Source organism: Embiotoca jacksoni, unplaced genomic scaffold (genome assembly GCF_022577435.1).
Source record: "Embiotoca jacksoni isolate LCO1_2020_lvr unplaced genomic scaffold, fEmbJac1.0.p SCAF_10, whole genome shotgun sequence".
Taxonomy (NCBI): Eukaryota; Metazoa; Chordata; class Actinopteri; family Embiotocidae; genus Embiotoca; species Embiotoca jacksoni.
Window position 1 is genome coordinate 11424178 of NW_027185230.1, and position 25547 is coordinate 11449724.

Here is a 25547-nt window from a genome sequence, read left to right on the forward strand (position 1 = left end):
TCATTTTCTGTCAATCGGTAACTGAATATTAACTACTTATTTCAGGTGTAATCAAAGTGAAACAGAAGATTTCAGCTGATTCTGCAGGGTTACGCTCTGCACGCTGTAAATAAAGTCATCTGCTAATAGCAAAGCCACTTCCTTTATGATTCTGAGATCACATTAACGTCATGTTTACACGTCCCTTTGAATAGAAAGGCGCAGAGAAGCCGCCGAGGCAGGCGCGAGGCTTGCGTAAGACACCTTCGCCCTGCGGCGTCACGGGACTGTTTGCAGAACTTAAAAACAAATAAAAGAGGAGCGGATGTCTCGTCCTGGATCAGCCGCGACTGTTTACAAGAGGCTCGACAGCGTTTGGTTCTCGCCAGCTGAACACGCTTGCGAGAAGCTAACGGCGACGTATGAACACCCTCATTTACGAAAGAAAAAAAAAAGGAGGAGGAGAAGAAGAAAAAGAAAAAAAAAAAAAAAAAGACGAGACAAAACAATCCGCAGAAAGCCGGGTTCCTACGGGAGCTTTACAAGCTGACGAGACACACAATAAAAGAGTGAGAGCATATGGAGAGCGTGTGCGCTCGGGCCCGCCTCCAGTCGGCTTCACCGCATCCAACCTAATACACCAGAACCGCTACCGTCCCATCGCTACAGACTGGATCAAACCGGCACCTTCAATCTGCCACAATCTGGAGGGGAAGGGGGTGGGGAGGGAGGAGGAGGAGGAGGGGCAATACGGGTCAGGGGAAACAATTTAAAGCGGGCAACAAAGCGAAAAGCTGACATCTGTTTGTGTAACTGTCGAGAGGAAACGCCTGAGCGAGCCGACCTGAGCACGGAGGCAACTGCATTTTACCCACAATGCAACGCTTCTTTCTCCGACACTTTCACTTTGCGGACTCGCAACTTCCCCAGACTTCACGGAGCCAGTTTCCACACGTGCAGCGGCGCCCTCCGACACCTGCAGACACGCTTTGATGTGTTAAAATCTTTTCTTTTCTTTTTTTTTATTAAAAAAAGAGAAAAAAACCGGCGGGGTGACTCTTTAAACGCCGGCTCCGGAGGACGGTGTTGTCGGAGCCTGTGAGTCACACCAGCTTTATAAACAACAACAACAACAACAACAAAATCAATGATTTTTTTTTTTTCTTCTTCCCAATGTGAAATCAATTCACGTCAAAGCAACGGCGTGCCGATAGCAAGATCACCCACCCGGGGGGGCAAAATAAATCAACTGTGGCGGACCTCTTAGCACGAATTCACACCAATCGACTGAGATCAAACTGTTTTAGCGGAGCTGTTTAAACGCCTTGTTATCGGAGCTGAACACACTGCAGCTTTTACACTCCTGCGAAACACAGGGGGGACTGTCACAGATCCGCGGTGAAACCCGACGTCCTGAACGGTCCGGTTGCCGTCTCCTCACGCGCCGACTGTCCCGATGGCACTCGGGCTCGCTGGCTTTGCCGACTAATTAACCGCCACGGGACAGTTTTAGATTAGCTACGGTGGGCTGGCTAGCGTAAGCATTCGCAGCTGGCAGCGAGGCTAGCAGTTTTGAACTCGCACAGTCCGTGCGAGTAACCAGGAAGTGGCAGCTAAAGTGTGCCAACCCCCCCCCCCCCCCCCCCCCCCCTCTCCCCCTGGCCATCAGCATTAAGCGCTACAACGAGCTGTCAACCTCAAAGCCGAGGTCGTTCCGTCTCCATTTACATCTACAAAGTTCTGGTTTCCTGTGTGATACAAAACAAATGTCACAAGTCGACACCACTCGTTACGCCTCATTTCTGAGGTTACAGAAGTGAGAACGTGTCTCTTTAAAGAAGCCCTAGACCGGGGGGGGGAGGGGGAAACACGACGCGGGTCTGACGCTGAAAAGGTGGGAAAAAAACAACAACTGAAAACGGCAAAACAACAGAAGACAAAAGTCCGGTGACGCTGAAGAACTGCGTGGAGCCGCGTTCATCCGTCGAACACGCTCGCGCACCGAGTCGGCAGCAATCAGCAGGAAGTCCAACATAAAGTTTTACAGGCGACTGTTCAGATCACGGATCGAATAATTCATGAAGCAAAGACGACAAACGTCCAACGCTTCCAGCGTCTGTCTCCGAGAAGTTTGACGTCTAAAATCCCAGTAAACGTTTTAATGCAGGAAAAAAAAAAAAAAAAGGGCTGGAAACTATTTGTGGATGAATACAGATAAGAATCGGATTATAAAATCAATAGCGATGCTGCACCCTGAAATAAAATGAGCGGCCTCCAGCAGCGGCTCCACAGAACAGACAGTCTGTGACTGTAATATAGAATACAACGACTACGTCAGCCTTTCAAAGTAAGAGCTGTCGATGCCGTTTAATTCCTGTTAATTCAGCACGCGGGGCCGGCTGTACGCACAAAATCAAAGTGCAGCCTCTTACAACTTGACCTGCGTGTCGACTCATTTTAGCATCCAGTAATACGTGATCACTTTCTTCGATAATAAGCATTGAAGTACAACGTTTGATTGTGAAGGCGGAGTTGTGAGTGATAGAAAGAGAAGCGGGGCGGCAGGATCATGGACATTTGGTGTTTAGAAGCCTCTGATGTGAACACTGTGAATCACGGTGGATGAAAAAAAAAAAAAAAAAAAAAAAAAGGACAGACGTGAGGAGGACTGCAGGCATGTACAGTCTGTTGACACACACACACACACACACACACACACACACACACACACACACACACACACACACACACACACACACACACACACGCACGCACACAACCTGGCCTCCGGGAGAGGAGAGCGCTGCATTCTGGGAAAACGGGAGCTCTTGTCCTCTCTGCCCCCGCCCTCCTCTCTCCGACTCTCATCACCTATTTCATTCCTCCTTTAATCAATTTCATTTCTCCCCGTCGACGAGCAAATGCAGCAGTTCTGCCCGGGGTTCCCGTGGCAACCGCAGTTGCTAGGCAACGCACAACTCTCCATCATCCATTCCAGAAGTCTGACAGATGGAGACGGGAGAATGCCAAGGCGAGAGTGAGACAGAGAGAGAAGAGAGAGAAAGGAAGAGAGAGGAGATGACGCCGAAGAAGGAGAAGGAGGAGAAGAAGAAGAAGAAGAAGAAGAAGAATGAAAAGAGAGCAGGAGCAGCGCGGCGTTGATGCAACGCTGATAAAACACTTCCAATCAACTCGTCAACGATCCTCCGCTCAAACAGATCACGTCTCTGATCAGGTTTCAGCACATCAGTCCTACAACAAAGCCGCTCCACTCATCGTTTTAAATGGGCTCATATCTGTGCAAGTCAACTGATCTGATAAATCTGGTGAATAATAAAACAGCGAAAGACATCAAATATTTACTCTGTCAACTTATTACAACAGTCATGCATTAATATAATCCACATATCATCAAACTGTAATGCAGGACTGTCACGAGCCTCCATCAACAGGGATTCGGCATCAAAGTTCCATCTTCGACCGACACAAAGGAATCAATAATTCAGATTTCCTTCTCTCTTTTTTTTTTTTAACGAACTGGGTCTTTAATCCTCGGTGAGGTCGTCACACGTAAAGAAAACATGAAATACTGCAGTTTTAAATAGGGACCACGGCATCAAAACAGAGCGATGAGATAAAATGATAATGATATGAATGAATGATAATAAAATGCATCTTAATACCAGTGAGGACTTAAGGATCATTTTTGGTCTTATTTATAATCTTTTAACATGACAAAACAAGTTTTAGGAGGACTTTGGTGAAGTGATAGTGGAGGGGGGGGGGGGAGTTATTGGACTAAAGACTTTTATCATGACAATGCCCTAAAAAAAAGAAAAAAAAACAACTCACCAATCCAACTCACTTTCGTGTTAAATTGTGAATTCTGACGTGAAACACATCGGATCAGGACTCGGTATTAAAAGGACTCGGATCGGGGACATAAAACCCGATCAGGACCTTCCTACATGAATCCATACGTTTGTATCAAAAGCGTTTTGAAGGCGACGCGGTGGGCGGCACAACGGCTATATTTAGAGAGTCCGTTACGTAACGGGTCATCCGGGCCGACCCTGACTCTGTCTGGCCCCCGTGGACTTCAGGAGGAGTCCACTCACAGAGGACCGGGGGACGAGAGGAGGTCCTCCACCGTCCTCCGCTGCTCTGAGACGCGGCGGATAAAATAAGACCGCTGACGGTCACCGGATCAGGACGGACAGCAGACGCGTGGAAGGACAGGAGACGTATTGAGAGACTGCATGGACGGACAGCAAACGTATGGAGAGACTGCATGGACGGACAGCAGACGTATGGAGAGACTGCATGGACGGACAGTAGACGTATGGAGAGACAGCAGATGTATGGAGAGACTGCATGGACGGACAGCAGACGTATGGAGAGACTGCATGGACGGACAGTAGACGTATGGAGAGACAGCAGATGTATGGAGAGACAGCATGGACGGACAGCAGACGTATGGAGAGACAGCATGGACGGACAGCAGACGTATGGAGAGACAGCATGGACGGAGAGCAGACGTATGGATGAAAAGCAGACGTATGGACGGACAAAATGGAAAGACAGGAGACGTGCTGTTCTCCTCTGGATCTCTCGTTATCATTATTCTTATTACCATTATAAAATGTGACTTCGCTGTTCGTCCGTCGCTTTGTCGAAACATTCCAGCAGCCGTCGACTTAACGACCTTGGTTGCCATGACAGTGAACGAGGCCCGTCGAGCTGAAGGACGCGGCCGGGCCGAGAGAGCTGCTACGACCGCTGACGAGAGCCGAAGCCCTGCGGGGCGGCTCGGAGACATGTTGTCTGCACGGAGCCCGGAGAGACCTCCGTCCCCGCACATCTCAGAGACACGGGGTCAAACTGCCTGCAACCTACCAACACGTGTGTGTGTGTGTGTGTGTCTGTGTGTGTGTGTGTGTGTGTGTGTGTGTGTGTGCGTGCTTTCTGCTTTGTGCCATATTTCCACAGACTTCCTTCTTCCTCACAGTCCAGAATGAAAAAAAAACAAAAAAAACAATCACATTTTCTGACGGAAGAAGTTGTAAAGAATCTTTTTGAGTGTCGGTGGAAGACGGCAGGTGTCTCGTTTAAAACCGGCGTTTAAATCACAGACTTTACATAAAAGTGGACGGAACTTCCGGGAGTGAAAAATGGTGCAATACCACCGAGTGCCACCAGAGTTTGGCTCCAGAAAGCCTCCGACTCCACAGACTCCCCATTCAACTAGTCTTATAAAATTCTAAGCCAATAAAATGTCTCCGCCACTTATCTCGGCGGTGTTAGCTTATTCGTGTTCTGGCAGTCCATCTGAAAAATAATCCCATCATTAATTTGATAAAAAGCTTCAAAAAGACGGGATGGGACGGGGGGGGGGGGGGGGGGGGGGGGGGGGCGTGTCCGTTTGATTGACACGCCTGTCAGGTTACGTCGGGTTACGGCTATCAGCCGTTTGCCGCTCGGTTTAAATAACTTGCAGAGCGGAGCAGCAGCTGATGATCAAAAGGGCGAACTTGGCCTCTCTTTGTTTTGTCGTGAACGCAGAGCTCTTGCTCTGAAAACATCTCAGGAACAGGAAGTGCTTTCAAAACTGGGAACCCGGAGTAAAGCCCGAGCAGGTCCGAGGTCCGTGTTTTTCGTAGACGAAGCGGTCGGCTGGTTATTTTTTGTTTAAATCGCATCGTAGAGCGGCAGGTTTGCATTTGTGTAAACAGGACACCTCTTCAGCCACGGACAGCCGTCTGAGCTCTCAAGCATGCAACGGCCTCATTTACCAGTCAAATGTTGCCCGTGCTGCTGATGCGGCGCTCCGATCTCCGAGCTGACGGAGGAGAGCAGCGCTGCAGCGCTTGCAGGCCTCCGGACAGAGAGAGAGAGAGAGAGAGAGAGATAACTACACCGAGCCAAGTTAGAGAGGCGGATAAAATCCAAACCGATGTTTTCCTCGTCTCTGACACTCAACCCTGCAGGTCGCTGTGGGAGTTCAGACGGCGGGGGCGGGGCTTTAATACAGGTGAGCTGACCAGGGCCGTAAACTGACCCTTCGCGGAGGAGACAGACGGAGAGATGGAGAGGAGGAGGATGAGGAGGGAGTTTTTTTGTTGTTTTTTTTACTTTACGTGATCTATTTATTTCTCAAAAGTAACACGTGGAACGGTTGAAGCTGCTCCCTAAAAAGTCGACTGAACAACGCAAGTCGATGAGTGGCAGGTCACACACACACACACACACACACACACACACACACTAAAATGAGGGGTAGTTCAAACTCTGCAGATCCTCAGTCTGCCACAGCTACCACCAGCCACCCGGAGAGCGAAGCATCGAGCAGACGGTCCATCCACAGAGCCATAATCATTCGCGGCCCTGTCACCAGACGAAGTAAGTTTGCCGCTGGACGTGCGGTGGGAACAGCGGTCTTCCTCTCAAGAGACGAAGCTAAAAGACGTGCTCCTTTAGCTGCTCATTAACTCGACGTTGATCAACTGAAATGTTTGAAAAATAACCTAGAAAGTACTTGGGAGTTATACTACGTCGTTACACACACACACACACACACGCACAATACGAGCCTGAACATCACGGACAGCAACAGGTGTGTTAGAGAGAGGAGAGCTGAGGACGAAGAGGAGGAGGAGGAGGAGGCAGAATTAACGCAGTCGGCTCTCAGGGGGGGCTCCGACCTGAACGGTAAGTAAAGGCAGCAGATGCCTGCAGGGTGCCGCCGCCGCCGCTCCCATGGTGCATCACAACTACTGGCACACACGGCTCGGAGAGGGGAAGGACTCGGGCGGAGGCGGCGCGGCGAGCCGGGAGGCCGGAAGGAAGCGGGAGGCGCCGCGTCCCGACGCAAAACATCACAAATAACAAAAGCGGCGACGGAAGAGGAGCGGATCCATACCGGCTGATGATGGAAGATCCTGATGTGTTTCGGGACATGGGGTGGGGGGGTGGGGGGGACTCGGACTGTCGGGGAACACGTCTTTTTTCGTACTCTAAAAGATCAGACCTCGGTACCAGTCGGAGCGATGGAAGGAACTGAAGCGGCATCGGGACCAACAGGTCCACGTTACAACAAACAGGAAGGGAGACGATGGAGTTTCTGCTTCATCAAACAGGAACGCAGTTCATCAAATAGATTTAGATCCAGTTTTTTTGGTTTTTTTTATATTTGAAACGAGTCAAAACAAACGAAAACCCACGAGGTCGGGCGTCCTCTGATTTTGAGGCATCCAAAAAAAAACAACAACAAATAAAGAGCTGCTGACTTCAACACGCCGTATTTTTTTTTTTTTTTACATCCTACTTGATTCCAAATCTTGTTTCAGAACCATAATTCATTTGAACAACACAAACACAGCCTGCCCGCGACTGCAAGCGGAGATTTTACCGACTGGTGCTTCATTTATCCCACAAACTGTTCAGCTTCTTTCTGGCCTTTTAGCAAATCGGCATATAAAACGACTGTTCACACGTCTGTTATCGCGCGTCACTGATGAAATCTGTGGTTTAAACCCACGGAAGCAACAGTCAGCGTCCTGCACGTTCATAAAATGTACGTGAAATCGCAGTCCCGTGAGCTTCTAGCCGCATGCTAACGAGGAACGATGCCAACAGGAAACGTGTGGCGCCAACCGCCTTCAGCAACTTGGCTTAGCGTGTTAGCATTTAGGACTACAACAAGAAGTAAACGGTGAAGACGTTCACTGGATGAAAGGCTAACAAGCAATATAAAACACGAATGTTCTAAATGCTCCGACTTCCTGTAGCCACTCCAAAATAAAAGCCCTCATTTCAAATGAAAAGCCCGCTCGTCTTGAGTATTTTCAGGAGAACAATACCGGGGTTTTTTTTTTTCTTCCAAATTTCAAAGCAACTTAACAGCAAACATTTCACCACAGAGCATTAAACATCCACCTCCTGGCGGCGTTAAGAGGAAAAGCGGTCACTGTTTCCATGTGCTCATGCTAAAAGAGCTAATGCTACAGGCTTAAAAAAAAAAAAAGAAAAAAAAAAAAAGGGTAACAGTAGTGCAAACCGCTTCAGTGATGTGCATTAAACAGCCGGTGAACTAAAGGAGGAAATATCAAGAAACGTTTCAACGAAAAACAAAACGACATTAGCTTTAGCAGCAGCTGCTACCGAACCATCGATCGTTAAACTGGCTGACTGGCTTTCAATCAAGAGCTTTTAACCACAGACAGACCAATAAATGAACCAGGTCACACTGAATCAGCTGATGTTAGCTCATCACGGATACGTCAGCGAAGGTTTGAGATCATTTAGGAACGCAGGGGGGAGAGCGCCGAGGTAGACGTTTCACTAATTTAAGGGATCCCGATCAAAATAAATGTGTCGACTTTAAGGTTGTCGGTGGGAAAAAAATAAAAAAATAAAACCTGAACAGGAATAGACTTTTAAAAGCTCCATTCAAACCCGTCGTCCCGGCCTCCGTCAGCTGATGAACAGGAGACGTAACTCGAGAGTAAATGTGTCACGGCTTTTTGCGAATGTGATAACGTTTAGATTTCAGCTCTCGTTCCGTGCGATTGTCTGTGCGGCAGCAGCGGCCGTCTCTCTTCTCTCCTCGGTAACTCTCCCCACAGATTAAAGAGTCTCACCCTCTTATGGATTAATAAAAAAAAAAAAACATTTAAAAAAAAACAAAAATTCAAACTCACCGATTTTCTGGTTGAAAATTTTGTCAAACGTCAGTTCATCTCTCTCCTCCAGGTACTTCTGCATCACGCTGCGAATGCTGTGAAGACAAGGAGGAGGAGGAGGAGGAGGGGAGAGGAAGATGCAGGTTAATACACAGTATCATCACCAGCTACATGCAGCAGCAGCAACAACAACAACAACAACCCTCCTCCTCCTCCTCTTCCTCCCGGCTGAAATCCTGGCCCAGGTTTGGGACTCTCCCTGCCACCTGACAAGAGTCCCACGGCGAGGGACACATGGGAGGGCTGCGGGAGTGGGAAGGGGGGGGGGGGGGGGGGCCGGAGAGATACAGGCTACCCTGGGAACGGGTGTTAATGAGCGGGGAGAATGAATCAATTAGCACCCCCCCCCCCCCCCTCCACGGGCCCATTAACACCACATCAGCACCCTGAACGCACCCCGGGAGAGCGGGAGGCCCCGCTTCACCTCCGAACACCTCGGCAGGGAGCGAACGGAGCACGTGCGGGGTGGAAAACACTCGCCCTCGGTCTGGCTCAGGCACGACGTCGCCGGTGGAAAGACTGTTCCTTCGGTTTGTGGTTTTCTGTCCCACCAGCCAGATAAAACGTCGCGAAGAACGGGAGGTTTTGTTGGGGGGGGGGGAGGTTATGTTCCCAAAGTTCCTTTTAATTTAATTTTCTGAAGCCTTGTGTATGTCGGTGCCACTTAAATCAATCAAACTGCGTTTGTAAAGCACTTTTCGTACATTTTGGTGCAGTTCAGAATGCCTGGCTGATGATTGACAGGCCGGTGATAAGACAGAAAGCTGCAGAAAATAAATCTAATTCCTGAACAATTTAAAGACAAAGTTAAAAACAAATTAAAAGATAAAAAAAAAAAAAAAAAAAGAGACCATTTTTAAGTGAAAAACAAACACCGAGACCGATGCAGGCAAGACGATAGAGAAAAGTTAAAATAAAGATTGAAAGCCAATTAAATTGTTTCTTTATCTTTTACTCATAGATTTTAAATAAGAATTAGAAACTAAAAGATAAGAATAAAAATGAGGACAATGAAAAGCATTGAAGAGATTAAAGCTGTAATAATAAACAAGTAAATCATAAGTTAAATAGTTGCGGCTATAAAAAGATTAGATAGAGAAGACCAATTAAAGTATGTAAAAGTGACTAAAAGCATGATGAAAGGTATGAAAGCACGAATAGGAAATGGGAAAAAAAATTTCAAATCAAAATCCTGAATAGTCTCTAATTGTGTAAAAATGCGACACTAATAAGTATTTACTTTGACTTCATAATCATATTTATATGAATTGACCTGACTAGCTGAGTTGAAGATGCAGTGACAGTAAATGGGAGACTCTTCCATTAAAGCTTGAATGTATTACAGTTAATAAAAAGCATGCCATGTTTCATGATGATGATCTTGTTGACGGCCGATCAGAGTAACACTGAGCACATAAATCAGATTTAAAACGGTATTTCTGGTGTATTATCACTTTATAAAACCTCAAAAAGACTCACTCAATGGCTCTTTATTGACTTTAAGGAACTACAAAACTAATAACTAACCTTAATTTAGCTATATTATTTTGTTAGTATGTTTTAAAGTGGCAGTAAACATCATTTATAGCTTCGTTGATTGCTTCTATTAAAAAAAAAAAAAAAAAAAAAAAAAAAAAACGATGACGTGAGAGACGTTAATAGAAATATGGAGCTCATCGTGCCGCGCAGTTAAACACCAACTAAAACAAAGCAAGAGCACAAACATAGCAAGCGTGTACAACATATAAAATATTAATAAGAGGTGTTGTTTGATTTGTGAATCTGCCCCACCCCCACTCCTTAAAAAAATAGTACATGAAATTAAATTGTGTTTGAAAGCCGAACACAACAGAAACGCACCTGCTGCCCCCCCCCTCCTCCTCCCCCCCGCCCCCTGTCTGAACCCCACCGGCATGATGTTATTGTACTTTATGTATTTGAGCCGGGGCAAACAAGATGGCACCCCCACCTGCACCACAGTGACGGAGCCGGAGCCGGGCTGCCTGATCACCCCTCACTCCCCCCCCCCCTTCACCCCCCCGGCAGAGCTGAGATTTCTTTGTAAGTGTATGCTGGGAATAAACAGCAGCAACATGAACAAGGAAGTAAGCACTTCCTGTTTCAAAGGTCTTATGTCTGTGTGTGTGTGTGTGTGTGTGTGTGTGTGTGTGTGTGTGTGTGTGTGTGTGTGTGTGGGTGGGTGTGCGTCCCTCTGAATCAGCAGCAGCAGCAGCTGACTCCTGTACGAAACCTCACCGCCTTGGCCATATTTACTGTAAACATCGGCACTTATCAGCCTGTTAAAATGAGTACAGGCTGGGGCGGGGGGGGTCAGAGGTTTCCGCTGCAGCGTATATGGTTAGTGCGGCTGGCGATGGAAACGCAGGTGCATTTTAAGACATAAATCATGTCAACAGCAGCAGATTTTTTTTGTTGTTTTTTTTTGGGGGCATTTTAATGGTCCATCGTTGAGAAAAATAACACCTTAAAACTTCTGCAGTCATTTTTCCTTCTTAAAAAAAAACAACAAACAATATCCCAGATGCTCCAATAACACGAAAGCAAATCAAAACAACAGCGGTGTTTGCAGCAGCAGCAGCAGCGTCGTCGTCGTTCCACAGCGGCTCTTGGCTTACGGGAGCAGATGACCGCAGAACAAAGGAGGCTCCAGCTGTGACGGTTTGAGTGACAGAATGACCACCGGCGCGTCGGGATAAAATAAGGCCGTTTTTGTCTACGGGGGGAGAATTCAGGGGAGTCGCACGTGTGTGATCAACACCCAGAGTCTCTCCGCCTGGTAAACAGGCTGCCATCCATCCAGCTATAAAACAAAAAACAAAAAAAACAACACACACGCATACACTCCAACACACACACGCGCGCACGCACACACGCACACACACAACAGGTGACGGTGAGGAGATTCACTGCAGGGGAGCCGCCAGCCACCCCCCCCCCCCACACACACACACGTACATCTGTTTTTTTACAGAAAGGACAAAAACAACATTACCAGCGCCCGTCTTCATCTTTAAAGCCGGGCACATCGGGTGGAGCGTCGGAGCGACGTTATAACATCGTAAACGCGCAAAACTTCGTAAATAGTCGATGGTTTAACTACGTTAGAAGCTCGGGTTTGTCATTCTCAACCTCAACCGTCGAGACTCGACCAAATCACATCTGTTCAGGCTCAGATTATCGAATTAATCCAGCGGATTTAAAACGGGGTCAGAAAAAAAACAGAGGAGGCTTTGGTGAAACCAGCGTCAGGCAGACAACCTGAGTTTAAATCTCTCCTACTTCCTGTACAGGTTTAGACTGGTTTTAGGACTGGATTCAGAGTGGTTTTTGAACCTGTTTTGGACTAGTTTTAGGAGTGGATTTAGGACTTGTTTTGGACTGGTTTTTGACTTGTTTAGACTAGTTTTAGGACTGGATTTAGGACTGGTTTTAGGACTTGTTTTGGACTGGTTTTAAGACTAACTTCAGGGCTGGTTTTAGGTTTTAGAACCGCACTTCCTGCATAGTTCAGCTGCGCTCGCCACAACCACACAGGGCAGGTCTTTTTTGGATATTCTTTCCATTGATTATTAGAAGGACGTCAGCTGAGGAGGTATTCGCAAAGCTGACCACTTGTATATCGGATCACCGGGGCGGGACGTTGACGCCGAGGCCTACGGAGGTGTGATTCCCACGCTCTGGGAGGACAACGGGCAACGTTTGTCGGAGCTCTCTTGCCAATATCTGCACTGAAAGCTGAGCCGATTACTGACGGAGCAAACGTGACCGAAGCAGCTGGGACGAACGCTCGGTTCAGCTCATTTAAGCCTCCAGACGTGTAATTACTGTCTTTAAGGAGAAAAAAAAAAAAACAAGTTTCTTTTCTCTGAAACCTGTTATTCTGGCTGCTGTTGTGGAGTCTTGAGCGGATTGAGGTGGTGTGAAACGACAAGAAGGAACTGCGAGAAAAAGTCCAGTCGATTTCCTGTCAATTCACCGGCGCCGAATTCGTTTCAGACGATAACGGGGTTTGAAGACGCCCCCAATGTTTTTGGAAGAACAACGACGGAGTCTGAGAGTTGGCTGGAGAAGCAGCCGTAGTAACGACGTCACTTTCAGGATTTTAGCGCCTCGTGCGACGATAACTCGATGTCAGATTATTGCAGCGAAAATAATCGCCGCCTCAGCGCCAACTTCAAAACCCGAAATGCTTCTCTGCGACTGCAGCTGCTGACCTGTGCAGGTTTACCGCCGCTGCGGTGCTTCCCGGCCCGTCACCGCCGCGCTAACTTCAGTGTCCCACTTCCAACAAAACAAAAAGTGCGGCTGAGACCTGCACAGGTCAGCAGCTACAGTCGCTGTCCCGTTTTCATCCCCTTCGAGATATCGCAAATACCCGTCCTATTTTAGCGTTTCACGATGCCGAGACCATCGCGCACGCCTTCATCTCCTCGCGCCTACACTACTGCGACGGCCTCTTCACCTGCCCCAATGAAAGATCCATCAGTCGACTTTAAACCGCACAGAACTCGGCTGCCAGACTTCTAACTAAAAACCAGGAAAAGGAACCGCGTCGCGCCCCGTTTTAGCCTCCCTGCACCGGCTCCCAGTACGTTTTAGAATTGATTTTATACTGTTGACTTTTAAAAAAGACACTTCACAGCCTCTCTTCCCTCCTATTTAGCTGACCTGATTATTCCATACAAGCCTGCCCGTTAGTCTGAGATCCTCAGACAAAAACATTTTTTTATCTGCTCCGGAGACACGTCTTAAAGCTAAAGGGTGACGAAGCATTTTCAGTCTGAGCACCCCCCGCCCCCTCCTTCTTAAAACACACTTTTATCAGAGAGCCTTTGCTGATTTTTAAACGATCAACTCTTTATTTCTTTTATACCCCGTTTTTAATTTGTTCTATACGACCGTTGTGTTGTCGGGTGTCGTGTTGTTAAGGCTCGTTGTTTTGCATTAATGGCTTATTTTATGTGAAGCACTTGAGTTTGGCAAAGTGCCATACAAATAAAGTTTATTATTATTATTAAAAAAAAAGATCCTCATAACCACCCGATGCTCCCGCTGCGGTCTCTCCTCCGTCCCCTGAATCAGTCACTAAAAATATCCACAAATCAGCTGAAAACAAAAAGGAAGGTGGACAGGAAGTCGCGATGACTCAAAGTGTGACGATGGCGTGTTCCCTTGGAAAACTGCATGCATGTTAAAGAGTCGTGCGCGCGCGTGTGTGTGTGTGTGTGTGTGTGTGTGTAACACTACTTCCAGCCGTTTGAGGGAAGAGCTGTGTTGGAGGTCAAATCTGCTCTTTCGTAGTGACTCACTGATTTTTGTTTTGTTCGAGGGAGAACATACGGGGGGAAAACTACATATTTGAAACAGCACTAATCTGTCGAAAAAACACAATTGGAAGCATTTAATTTGGAACACGGCAACCTTGTGGTTGTTACGAGTCTCGTACGACGTGTTAAGCTCCCGCTGCGTTTTTTTTTTTTTTTTTTAATCCTGCAGCCAGAACCTGCGGCGACTACCTCTGCTCACACCGTCCGGGTCAATCGAGCGGCCACCGGGTGGAGTTCAATAAAGGTTGTTCAAACAAGCTGGCAGCGTCCTCTGCGAGGACAAAAGAGAGACTTTGTCCAGCTCCGACTGCTCGGCTGCCTGGTTCATGATGTGTTGCGTTTTGTCTTATCTTATACTTGTTTCAGCGTTTCTAGAATACCTAAAATGACCTTAATGACCTGCTGAGATTACCACACTATTGTGGTGCGTTCATGGACACCCGTGAAGTGGGAAAATTCAGGACTTCGAATGGGTGAAAGCACCCGGGAAAAGTGAAGAGGGCGGCAAGAGCTTGGAGGAGGAGGTCTGAGGTCACCTGACGCGGCAGCGTTTGTGGTGAAAAGGGCGAAATTTACTTTGCCTGAAAATAAGGTGAAATATCCAGCCGTGGTTAGCCGAGCCGACCGAGCCAGCTCGCTGTGCTGAACGGCGAAGTCAGGACATCGAAACGTGCAGAAAGTACCCACTCATTCTGACGTCGTGAGCTCCGTTTGTTTTGTTTATTGACAACACAGCAGATTTTCTGCTGGCGGCCATGTTGCCTGTTTGTAAAACTCTCTCAACAGGGGAGACTGATGTTCCCAAAAGGGAACTTTTACCAATTCCCTGAACACGCTCTGAAAATGAATAATTATATTCAGTGACAGCGGATATACAGCTTTCCATTCACGGGAACGAGCACCAGCTTCCGATCGGTCGTCGGCGACATTTCAAGCCGACGTTCCAATTTTGCTGCTGAGCTAGCGCTCAGGAACATTATCCGAAGTTGCAGATTCACGTTAAGTCATGGCTATCGTGATCGGTGATGTGTTTAAATGCGTTTCCGAGCGGTTTTTTTATTTGTTAACATTAGCTGTCGAGACATTACCGAGTGCCAACCGCGGTAGCTACGGGCTGGAAAACGGGCTAACGCAAAGATTGTTTATGAACCAACAGAAGTGTCACTCTGTTGATCTTTTCCAATGCTCATTTTCCAAAACATTTAAATAATACTCACGGTCTTTTCTGCGTCCATCAAAATATTGTCATCCGAGCGTGGAAACACCGACATGCAGTAAATGTTTACTGGATAGAAGCCAGTTGTGTTTCATAGTTTAGCTATGTTGCCGCTGACGACTGCAGCTAATCAGATCTAAAAATTCTCCCGGCTCTGAATCTGCCTATTATATATATATATTCATGCAAAAATACTATTCGAAATTCAATAACTATTTGATGATTAATCCGATAGGCGCATTAAAAGGTGCTGGCGGGAGTAACGCATTACAACCAAAATAAGAAAGAACTAAAGTATAAAGTATACTAAGCGATGTATTTAAAAAAATAAAAATAAAAAAAAACGGTGCCCCGTCCGAAGTCGATGCCGCCTCTGTGACTCCCGTCCCCCGTCCCCCCCCCCCGTCCACGCCTCGTCTCAACGGCCTCCAGTGTTGCTGTCGAAATCTCACCTCTCTGCCAGAGGACTTCGCCTTGGCCCGCCGAGAATGTGGCAGCACCACGCTATCTCCACAGGGCCGCATGCATTTTACCCCCCCCCCCCCCCCCCCCCACCTTCCCACAACCACCACCACCACACACACACACCCCTCCACCCCACCCCACCCCACCGGCCTGCGGCTCCACCAACCGCTAAAAGTTTTATCAGTCTGGACACGGCCTTTCATCAGGTGCCGTTTTCACGAAATAGACCGCGCACTCGCATGTTTTACATAATCTAAATATTGTCGATTCTCCCCGAAGCATTGAAGGGAGACAACAATACGCCGACCCGAAACGCCAGCCCTTTTCCAATCCCGTCACACCGGAGCCATTATTGGAGCAATAATGACCCTAACCGACGTGTTTTAGGTACATATTCACATTGCTTTCAGGCCGATTTACTCGACGGCAGAGCAATAAGAGAGCTTTCACAAGTCCATTAGCCGGTGCTTTTATCTGCGCGGCTCCCTGCATCACAACGAGGAATAAATGGTAAAGCTCGTAACCAAGAATGAAAATCACTTAACAAAAGCAGATCGCACACGAAACACCTCCGCCTGATGGAGGTATCGGTTTCAACTCGAAACGACGTCGGCCGATCTCCCGCAAAAACTGTCGTCGACGGGAGCTCTGCTGAAAGGAATACAGCGTGAGGTCGCCGTTTTCTCCAAATGAATGGCTTCCCCCCGAAACAAGTACAGGGTCGGGAGAGGACGACGCCATCGGAGTCAGGGGAGGACGGTTGAGGGGAGGGACGGTGGGTCGTGAGTTTCAAAAAGTTACTGAAAATAAAACGAATAAGAAAAAAAACCAAACGGTTTGTTTGAAGTGATGCGTTCTACTGCCACAAGGTGGCGGTAATGCGCCAGAAAGCCGTCTGCCAGCTGCCATTCAAGAACCAAAGGAGTAGAAGAAGAACACGGCGCTACCAGGTGTCGGTTAAAAAGTGCAAAAAGACATATGAACAGTCCCTCCAGGAATTCACGGTCTTGCAAATTCAAACAACTTGCGACTTGTCCGCAAGAACGGTCACCTGCAGAACAGACGGCTACTGAAATTATCACAGCATAAAGTCGCCTTTTCAAACAAAACTGACTTCATGCCTAAAAACAACTGTTCATTTGCAATCAGCGAGGCTCCGCCCCCTCTCCTCTCGCCATCAAAACAAACCGCCGCTAGCTAACCGGAACAACAGGAAGTGACGGGTGTTTTTTTGGGGGGGAAATGTGGTCTTATCGTTTGTGACATCACAAACTTGCAGAAGTCCAAAGGGCACATTTGCTGCATACAAGCTGCGTGAACCGAGTGTTTTAACACGCTCTCAGTATTTATAGCACCTCGACCTGCATCGTGTACAGTAAAAGACGTATGAATTCGTACTATATGGGAGCTTTAAATTCCAAGCAGATGCTGGGGGACGCACACTAACGTGTATTTGAGTTTTTTGCTTGGCTTTTCGTCGCGTCCCAGCGAGTCGTGACACCCCGAGCGACACATTGAATGTTTTTCTGCAGTTCAATCATTGACTTCTGCTGCCTTGAAAATAGCTTATGTCGAGCTTTTTTTTTTAAAAAGCTTTCAAAGTGTGTTTTTCTATTTTACAGGCTTCATTCATTGAATAAGTTAGTGATGATTAACGCGGCCGACATTCAATGAAGGAAGCTGAAAAGAAGAACGCAGCTAAAAAAAATAAAAAAAACAAACAAACAAACAAAAAAAAAAAACACAAAAAAAACACGACGAGCTCCGAACAGGTTGGAAACGTTTGAGCCGTAACGTTTCCCCTCACGTCAGCTCACAAGATGTTTGTGGACATAATCATCTGTCGGGGGTTCTTAAAACGTCCGTTTACTTTTGCAGATGAGACTGAAACCTGCTCGGGATGGGAAATCACTAAAACACGCGATACGGAGGTAGGTTAGGTTAGGTAGTTACTTTATTAATTAAGGTATTATTATTATTATTATTACTGTGATTTTTAAACTCTTTACGAGATTTTGAAAATGACAATAACATGCGCTGAGACGTGTCCAAGATTTATTGCTTTTCTAACAACTTCAGATTTTGTCCTCAAAAGGAAAACTTGATCTGCTTTATCTAAACTGACATTTTCAACATGTTCATCTCTCTTCTTTTTGTTTTTTTCACATTTTTATTGCAGCAAAATTGGATTTGCGCGCAAACAAGATTCAGAAATATTTTCGGCGAGACGGGTTTATATGTTTTATATAATGAAATGTTGATATTTAGCGTCCGTGTATCGATATATTGGCGCCAAGTAAAAAAAACATAATGCTATTCTGTAGCTATTATAACCTGCTAAACTTATTTTGGTTGTGGCAGGTTTTTTTTATTTTTTTTAATTTACTTTTCATGCATCAAACTCACCATTGAAACCATTTTTTTATTTTTTTTTTTTTTTAACCCTGCCTAGATCTACCAGTATCAAACTTTACTCTCCCTGCAGTATATCAGCTTCATAATTAAACCTCAATTTCAGAACAAAAGCCTTAAGGCACTTTAAAAGGAAGCGAACATATGTTTTCATAACAAATACTTTCCTTCAGGGAGGCCTGAGACATGTGCAAACAGCTCAATCCAATTTCACTGCAATAAAAAAAAAAAAAGTGTCGTAGAAACGTTTAAAAGCCGAGTTTAATCGAATAAAACTCTACATTTGCTAAAATATTAATTAAAAATACAGTTTCAGTCGGTTGTTCGAATCTTATAAATGCAAACCACCGCAGGCGAGTGCAGCTGCAAAATGAGTCAACTTCCACTTTCAAGTTGGATGTTTAAAGGAAATGTTTTTCGTGGAACGTTCCTTTAAGAATCCGCCTAGCAGCCGAGATGCTAGTTCTGCTTTAGAGTGGAAAAACCAGCCGGCGGGTCGGAGTTTTAAAAAAAATAATAACAATAATTAAAATAAAAACGCAAGGCGGCCTGAAAAGTATTCAAACGGGAGACGTTTTTCCGATGATCCGATTGTTTCTGTCCTGAAGGTAGAGCGGAGGTCAGATTCACTGCATGACCCGCCGCGCTGTGTTATTCTGCCACATTAACGCCGCTTTCATTTGGCAAAAATGAAAACCGGCAAAGGCTGTAATGGACCGGCGGTCTGAAGAGAGCTTCAGGGTTTCGGAAAGGTTTTTTTTTTTGGTTTCTTGAATGCTGTGGTGACATGAACCGAAACCAAAACCAAAGAGCAACCAGGAAGGAAGCAAACGCCTCTCGAGCCTCCAACCTGTCGACTAACAGTCGAACGGCTAAAGCGGTTCACGCAGCCGAGGCCACATTGACACTGTGCAGTTCCTCTGTCTGTGTGTGTGTGTGTGTGTGTGTGTGTGCGCGCGCGTCAGTATTTAGACAACCATGACAGCGCAGGATCGGCTCCGCACAAAGCTCGCTCTCTCTCTCTCTCTCTCTCACACACACACACACACACACACACACACACACACACACACACACACGCGCAGCGGTTTAGCATTGCACTAAACCCAAATGGCACTGTCGCGAACCTCGTATGGAAAGCGAGGCGCCCGAAATACCCAAATTTCTTGTAACCACATCCTCTTCAATCAAGTCGCACGCCACACCTGTCCCCGAAACACGCCCCCCCCCCCCTCCTCTCCACCTCCCACGCGGCATGAAGAGACACTTTTCGAGCCTGCGCAGCAGAAGACAAAAGGATGTGCAATTATGAGCTGATGGTGACGGTGGGGGGGGTAGAGAGAGAGAGAGAGAGAGAGAGAGAGAGAGGAAGGGGGTGTATTATTTAAATCAGGTTGTAGCTGGAGTCTGGTTTGATGGCCCTGCTCACGCTGGATGCTTGCAAACAGCGTGAATGTGGTGGGTAAGAGGAAAGGGGGCGGGGGGGGGGGGGGTGAAGGGGGGGAGGGTGTCTGGTGAAGAGCGAGCACGTACCGGTGGAGCCGACACGCACGCACACACACACACACACACACACGCTTTGTTTTCACTGACTGGTCTTCGGCGGTCCGTTGACATAAAAGATGGAAGACTTCTTCCAAGCAAGCAAAAATGTTGAATTCTTCGTTTACTCGTTTGTTAAGAAAAGAAAACAAAAAAAACAAAACAAAAAAAAAAAGTTAAAATCCACGCGTGGCCGAGACGATCCGTCCGTCCGCCCGCCCGACGGCTGTCGACTAAACAAGCAGGTGCGTCTTCCATGACAATAAAACGGCGCTCTGAAACGTGTAGTTTTACCTCGAATTAGCGCAAACGGTATTCGGACACAATTTTACACGGCCGACGCTCCCTGAAGAGTCGACTGGACGCGAGTCGGCGAGAAAAGGCCGGCGTCGGGTCGTTTAGTGGCAGGTCACACACGGGCACGCGCACACGCACACACACACACACACACACACACACACACACACACACACACACACACACGAAAACCAGTCAGCATCCGGGTCTGGCCGCCGACTCGTCTCACGCCGGGCGACACACTTCCTTCACAGGGGAGCCGATCGGGTTATCGATCGCTGCGCCCCCCCCTTTCCGCCCCCCATCCATCCCGTGGAGAGGCGGCTGCCCGAAAGTCACCGGATATTGGCAAGGAAGTGGAGCGCGCCGAACACGCTCGGCGGGAGACATCGTCTGGTGCAACACGGGTGGTGGTGGTGGTGGTGATGGTGGTGGTGGGGGGTCGTATTTCCCGGACGTCCAAGTTTGACACGAGCCTTTTTTTCTTTCTCTCGATGTTCACGGGTCGCGGCGCGTTTGGCCGACCTTTACGGAAAGGTCAGAGGTCGCGGACGCTCATTTCCGCGTTCGCCGTCTAATACCTCCCCGACCGGCGGACTTCCCTGCAGGCTCTCGTGACACCTCCGCCGCCACGTCGCGAAATAAAACCGGGCATTTTCAGCGCGGACCCTTTTCGCGACCGGGTCGCGAACCCGTTCCGCCGTTTAAATCCGTTCCCCGGACGAGCCGCGCCCGTCAGGTGGACGGATTATCTCGACAAAAGGGGCGGAGCGCTCACGAACGCGGATCGTCGACAGAGAAATACAAATTTTCACGAGTGTAAAAATCGGCCGTGGGGATGACTTCGACTCGTGGGGGGGGTGAGGAGGAGCGAGCGAGAAACAAAACAAAAGTGTGGTGTTTACATTTCTGTTGGGTGTATTTATGATTAAAGAAAGATGAAACATTTTGCACACCCCACCCTCCACCCCTCCACCCAGAAGACTTTTCCAAGTGTCTTAACACCAGCTTCAACTTATTGGTAAGTCACAAAGCTAATGTGGCGCGAGAGGGGGGGGGGGGGGTTTAAAACCGGATGGGTGTTTTGTTTTTGTGTGTGTGTGTGTGTGGTGATTTTTCGAGAAGCCCCCATAGGTGCTGCATGTTTTGACAAAAGCTCCAGGAGTCGTTTCGGAGAGCATCAAGCGTCTATAGTAAGTCACAGGTTAGAGAGAAGGAAGCGATCCCCCCCCCCCCCCTCCCTACCCCACCACCCCACAAACGGCCGCAATAAAGCGCAAGCACACACACACACACACACACACGCACGCACGCACGCACACACAAAACCAAATCCATTGCACAAGCGTACAAAGCACAACATGACAAAGCCCTGCTGTGTGCGAGCGAGTGAGGTTTTTTTTTTTTTTTACCTGGGCTCAGGGAGGATGATTTTCTTGCTCGCTCGGGCCGCTGGAGTCGACTTGCTCTTCTCCATCGCCATCAGATAGCTGACATCGGCGAGCACCGCTTCGAGGTCCGCCATCTTTCGAGCCTGGGACGACCAAATCGATTAGAATAACCAGGCCCTTTTTTTTTTTTTTTTTTTTTTTTTGTGTGTGTTTTTTTTTAAGGGGATTCAAAAAAAAACAGTGTCCTCCGGCAGATACGACCACCGCCAAGGGCCGAGGTGCGCGCTCACGGCGGGGCTGACCATCGACCGCGAACCGTGTCGTTCGTCTGCGGCTTGAAAGTCTTTTGCTCGCTCACTTCGCCTCAAACTACCAGCATTGTGACATTATAGAGAAAGAAAGGCGAAGAAGAAAAAAAAAAAAAAGAAGGAAATTCAAAGTGGGTGGGGGGGGGAAGACATGAGGTGACAGGTTTCCGCTAGATCACCGTCCCCCCCATTTAAGTGCAAACATGGAGGTCTCACACCAAAAAAAAAAAAAAAAAAAGGTGGGAACTATTAATAGGAGAGGGACCAAGATTGATGGCCGTGATATGTCTCACACGGAGGGGGTCACAGGCACCAGATGCGGGGTCTGGAGGCAGCTGTCAAGTCCCGCAGGTCTCCGAGGGTGGGGGGACTTCCCCGGGTGCTCTTTGATGGAAATGCGTCCAAACGACTGGTTTGTGTCCAGTGCAAGCATGTGGTTTCACAGGGTTTCCTTCAAATGTAAACACCGACGAGATGTTCTAATTTTAGTGGATCGGCCGCACAAGCGAAGAGGATGTTTCTTCTCTGCCTCGACAGCAGCAGAAAAAGAGAAAAAAAAAAAAAAAAAAAAGTGCAGTCATAAAAGAAAAAAAACAATTACAAAAAAAAAAAAAAAAAAAAAAGACGGGGACATGTGTAGCTTCGCTCCTCTTCCTCTCCAAACAAACAGGAACACCGAGGAAGGAGGTCGAGATGTGGATCATCGAGTCTCTTCCCCCCCCCCCCTCCCTCCTCTTCCTCCCCCTGATGTGCAACAACAAACACACACCAACAAACAAACAAAAAAATTTTTTTTTTAAATTCTAAAAAAAAAAAAAAAAAGGAAAATATCTCAGGCGCAAACTGGCACAAATAAAACCACGCGAGTCCGTGTTAAACAGGAGCCGGGACTCATGATTTGCATTCCGTCAAAAAAAAAAATTAAAAAAAAAAAAAAGAAATCCACGCACCCGCTTGATGTTTATGTCGCCCCGTCGTCGTCGCTCGTCTCGGGGGCTTCCTGCGCGACGTTTAAGGGCTCCAAAAAAAAAAAAAAAAAAAAAAAAATGTTCCCTTATCGGCTCCGTCAATCGCGGAAGAAAAGAAAAGAAAGCCGGCGGTTTGAACACCTTTTAAGAGGTTTTTTTTGTTTGTTTTTATTTTGGTGGGGGAGACCGTCCGGGCAAAAAAAAAAAAAAAAAAAAAAAAAAGGAGGGTCGGTAATCAACTAATCGCACGCGTACAAAATCCACGCGCCCCGGCGGCGGCTGAACGCGCCACTTCGGGTTCCGTCCTGCTAAGTTAGCCGCAGCACGCTAAGCTAGCAGAAAATGAAACCTGCTTAGCGGGGGCCCCCCTCCACCACCACCACCGCCACCCCCCCCCCCCCCCAAAAAACAACAACAACAACAACAACAACCGAGGCTAACTAACGAGCGAAGTGCTCGGTCGAGGTCCGGACGTCGGGGCCCGACAGATGCGTTTTAAAAAAAAAAAAAAAAAAAGCAGCGCCCACACGACCTCATGCCTCCCTCCGTCGCCAGCTGCAGAAACGCTGGCTCGATTTCAGACCGGATTTTTTTTGTTTTGTTTTGTTTTGTTTTTACTTCCCGGGCGAACGCAGGGGCTGCGAGGCGGCTGGCGGCTCCGTGTTCGGGGAGGGTGGGAGGGAAGTCTCGCAGCGCTTCCGAGAAGCTTCCGACAAAAAGTCCAGTCGGGTTCATAAAAAAAAAAAAAAACAATTAAAAAAAAAAAAACGAAGACAAAAATTAGAAATAGCTAATAATCCATAGCTGGTTGTTTTGAGTGTGTCGGAGGTGGAGAGAGAGAGTGTGTGTGGGGGGGGGACCCTCCTCGCCTTGGAGACCCAGCGCGAGAGCCTCTGAGTGCGGGCTTCGACGGTGACGCTGCCGGTGGTGGTGGTGGAGGAGGAGGTGGTGGAGGCAGCGCTGGCAGATTGGAGGTCGGCTGGCTTGTTTAACGATAACTTTTCCCTCCTCACCGTAAAACTGCGGTTAACCGACCAGGCGGCGGCGATGGTGGTGGCGGCGGTGGTGGCGGCGGGTCGGGTCGGGTGGGGTGGGGAGTTGGGGAGGTGGGGAGGGGGATGGTTGTAATTTCGACCACCCCGGGTGCTGTTAAAACGCACAAAAACGCCCGACACGACACGGCGAGTGCTGGCGGTCTTCTCCCCCTGAAATCATAGAAGTAGAAGAAGAAGAAAAAAAAAAAAAAAAAAAAAGCCCCGTCGTGCTCCGCTCGGCCAGACCTTCGAGCGACGACGACTCCTGCCTTACCAGGCTTGTCCGCGCTTCGGGAGCCCTTACTCGGCTAGTGCCTGCCTGCCTGCCCCGCGGGGTCCCGTCCGTCCGCAAAGCCTCCGCGGCCGTGTTAAGCCCTAATCGACACTGTTCCGCTCCTTTCGATCAAGCCGTCTGCTCTCCAGCTCCAATATGGCACATGTTTAGCAGAAGTCCCCCCCTTCGATGTATTTTTCTGTGTTTTTTTTTTTTTTTTTTTTTTCGCTAGCACAGGGGCACTGCTTGCTTTGTGGTTCGACTTCCTCCCACTGCGGCGGGGGAGAGGCTCGGAAAACACGGAGCGGCTTCTCGGTGCTAGCTGGACCTGGACCACATGACCAGAGGTGTTGAGAAGGGGGTTTGTATTCCAGCTGGGGTTTTTTGTTTTGTTTTGTTTGTTTGTTTGTTTTTAATTAAAACAGCATTGTTTTTTTTATTGTTGTTGGGGGTTTTTTTTGTGGTTTTTTTTTAATAATAAACGAGGAATTCCTCTGCTGGGACCGTACGATTGATTTGCGGCGTTTTATAATGGGAACAGCATCGACCAGCCCTGCGTGCAGGAAATTTCCCAGAAGGGTCCTACTTTGACAGGGAACGAACCAGACACGGAGGCCCCGTGTGTATTGGACCGGGAACGCTGCAGCAGATTCTGCGCGTAAAACGCTTCGTTTATCCGTCGCCGAGCTCCACTGTGAAATCCGAGCAGTCGCGAAGCAGCAGCAAGCAGCCTCCGACAGATTAATATTACAACACAACGCACATTTTCTATCAGGAGTGTGCCCCCGGTGGGGACGCGCGTGTTCGTGGCGCCTCTGGTGGAAACGCAGTGCCGTTTCCTGGCCGGTGCCGGTAATGCCGCTCGTGCACTGCGGGAAAGGAGGCCTCGCGCGCGAGACACCGCAGGTGGGAAATCGCATACAGGGGAACGTTTTATACTCCGGCAGAAACAACACGCAGTGCCGGAAGGGTGGGGGGGGGGGGAGTAACATTAAATAGGATAAACACTTTATTAAAACCAAAGAAAACTCTTCCAAGTGTTAAAGTTTTCACATCATTAAGTGATCACGAGTTGAAATCAACTGAAAATTTGATTTGATTCTCCTTTTCTTTGTCATAATTGACAGTAAACTGAATACGGTGGGGTCCAAAATTTAAAAAAAAAAAAACCCACCAGTGAAGGTCTTTCTAGGTGTTTTATGTGCTGTTTGTCCACAGGATTACGGAAAAACTACCAGCCCCGTGTTCATGAAACTTGGCGGAAGGGTGTAGCACGGCCCAAAGAAGAGCCTCACTATATTTTGGAGCGGGTCCAAATCAAAGGGACAATTCACAATTTATTTTCCCTTTGAATTAATATTGTAATCTGACTCACCACATGTACCTCCGAATGTCATTGGACGACTGTCTCAGTCCACGCTCTCCTCTCTATTTACTTGTCCGAGTGTTGCCTTTTTTAAAATCACTGTCGCAACATGACACGACAGCCACAACCCTGTGCGCCTGAAAGTGGCAGGGTAAGGCAGGCCTGCTTGCGTGGGAGGATTTTTTTACTGCGGCAGGAAAACGAGC

The 25547-nt window shown here is 47.9% G+C and overlaps 1 protein-coding gene across 1 annotated transcript in view; it reads right to left on the minus strand.

Annotated features, from left to right (window-relative positions):
* grk3 (G protein-coupled receptor kinase 3) overlaps window positions 1-22415 on the minus strand; it is a 51065-nt gene extending 28650 nt beyond the window's left edge. The window contains exons 1-2 of the mRNA XM_069166614.1: window positions 21413-22415; window positions 8679-8755 (exon numbers count right to left, since the gene is read on the minus strand). Coding sequence (XP_069022715.1) covers window positions 8679-8755; window positions 21413-21525 — 190 coding nt within the window. The 5' untranslated portion in view covers window positions 21526-22415. The remainder of the gene's footprint in view (window positions 1-8678; window positions 8756-21412) is intronic.
* Between the last annotated feature and the right edge of the window lie 3132 nt (window positions 22416-25547).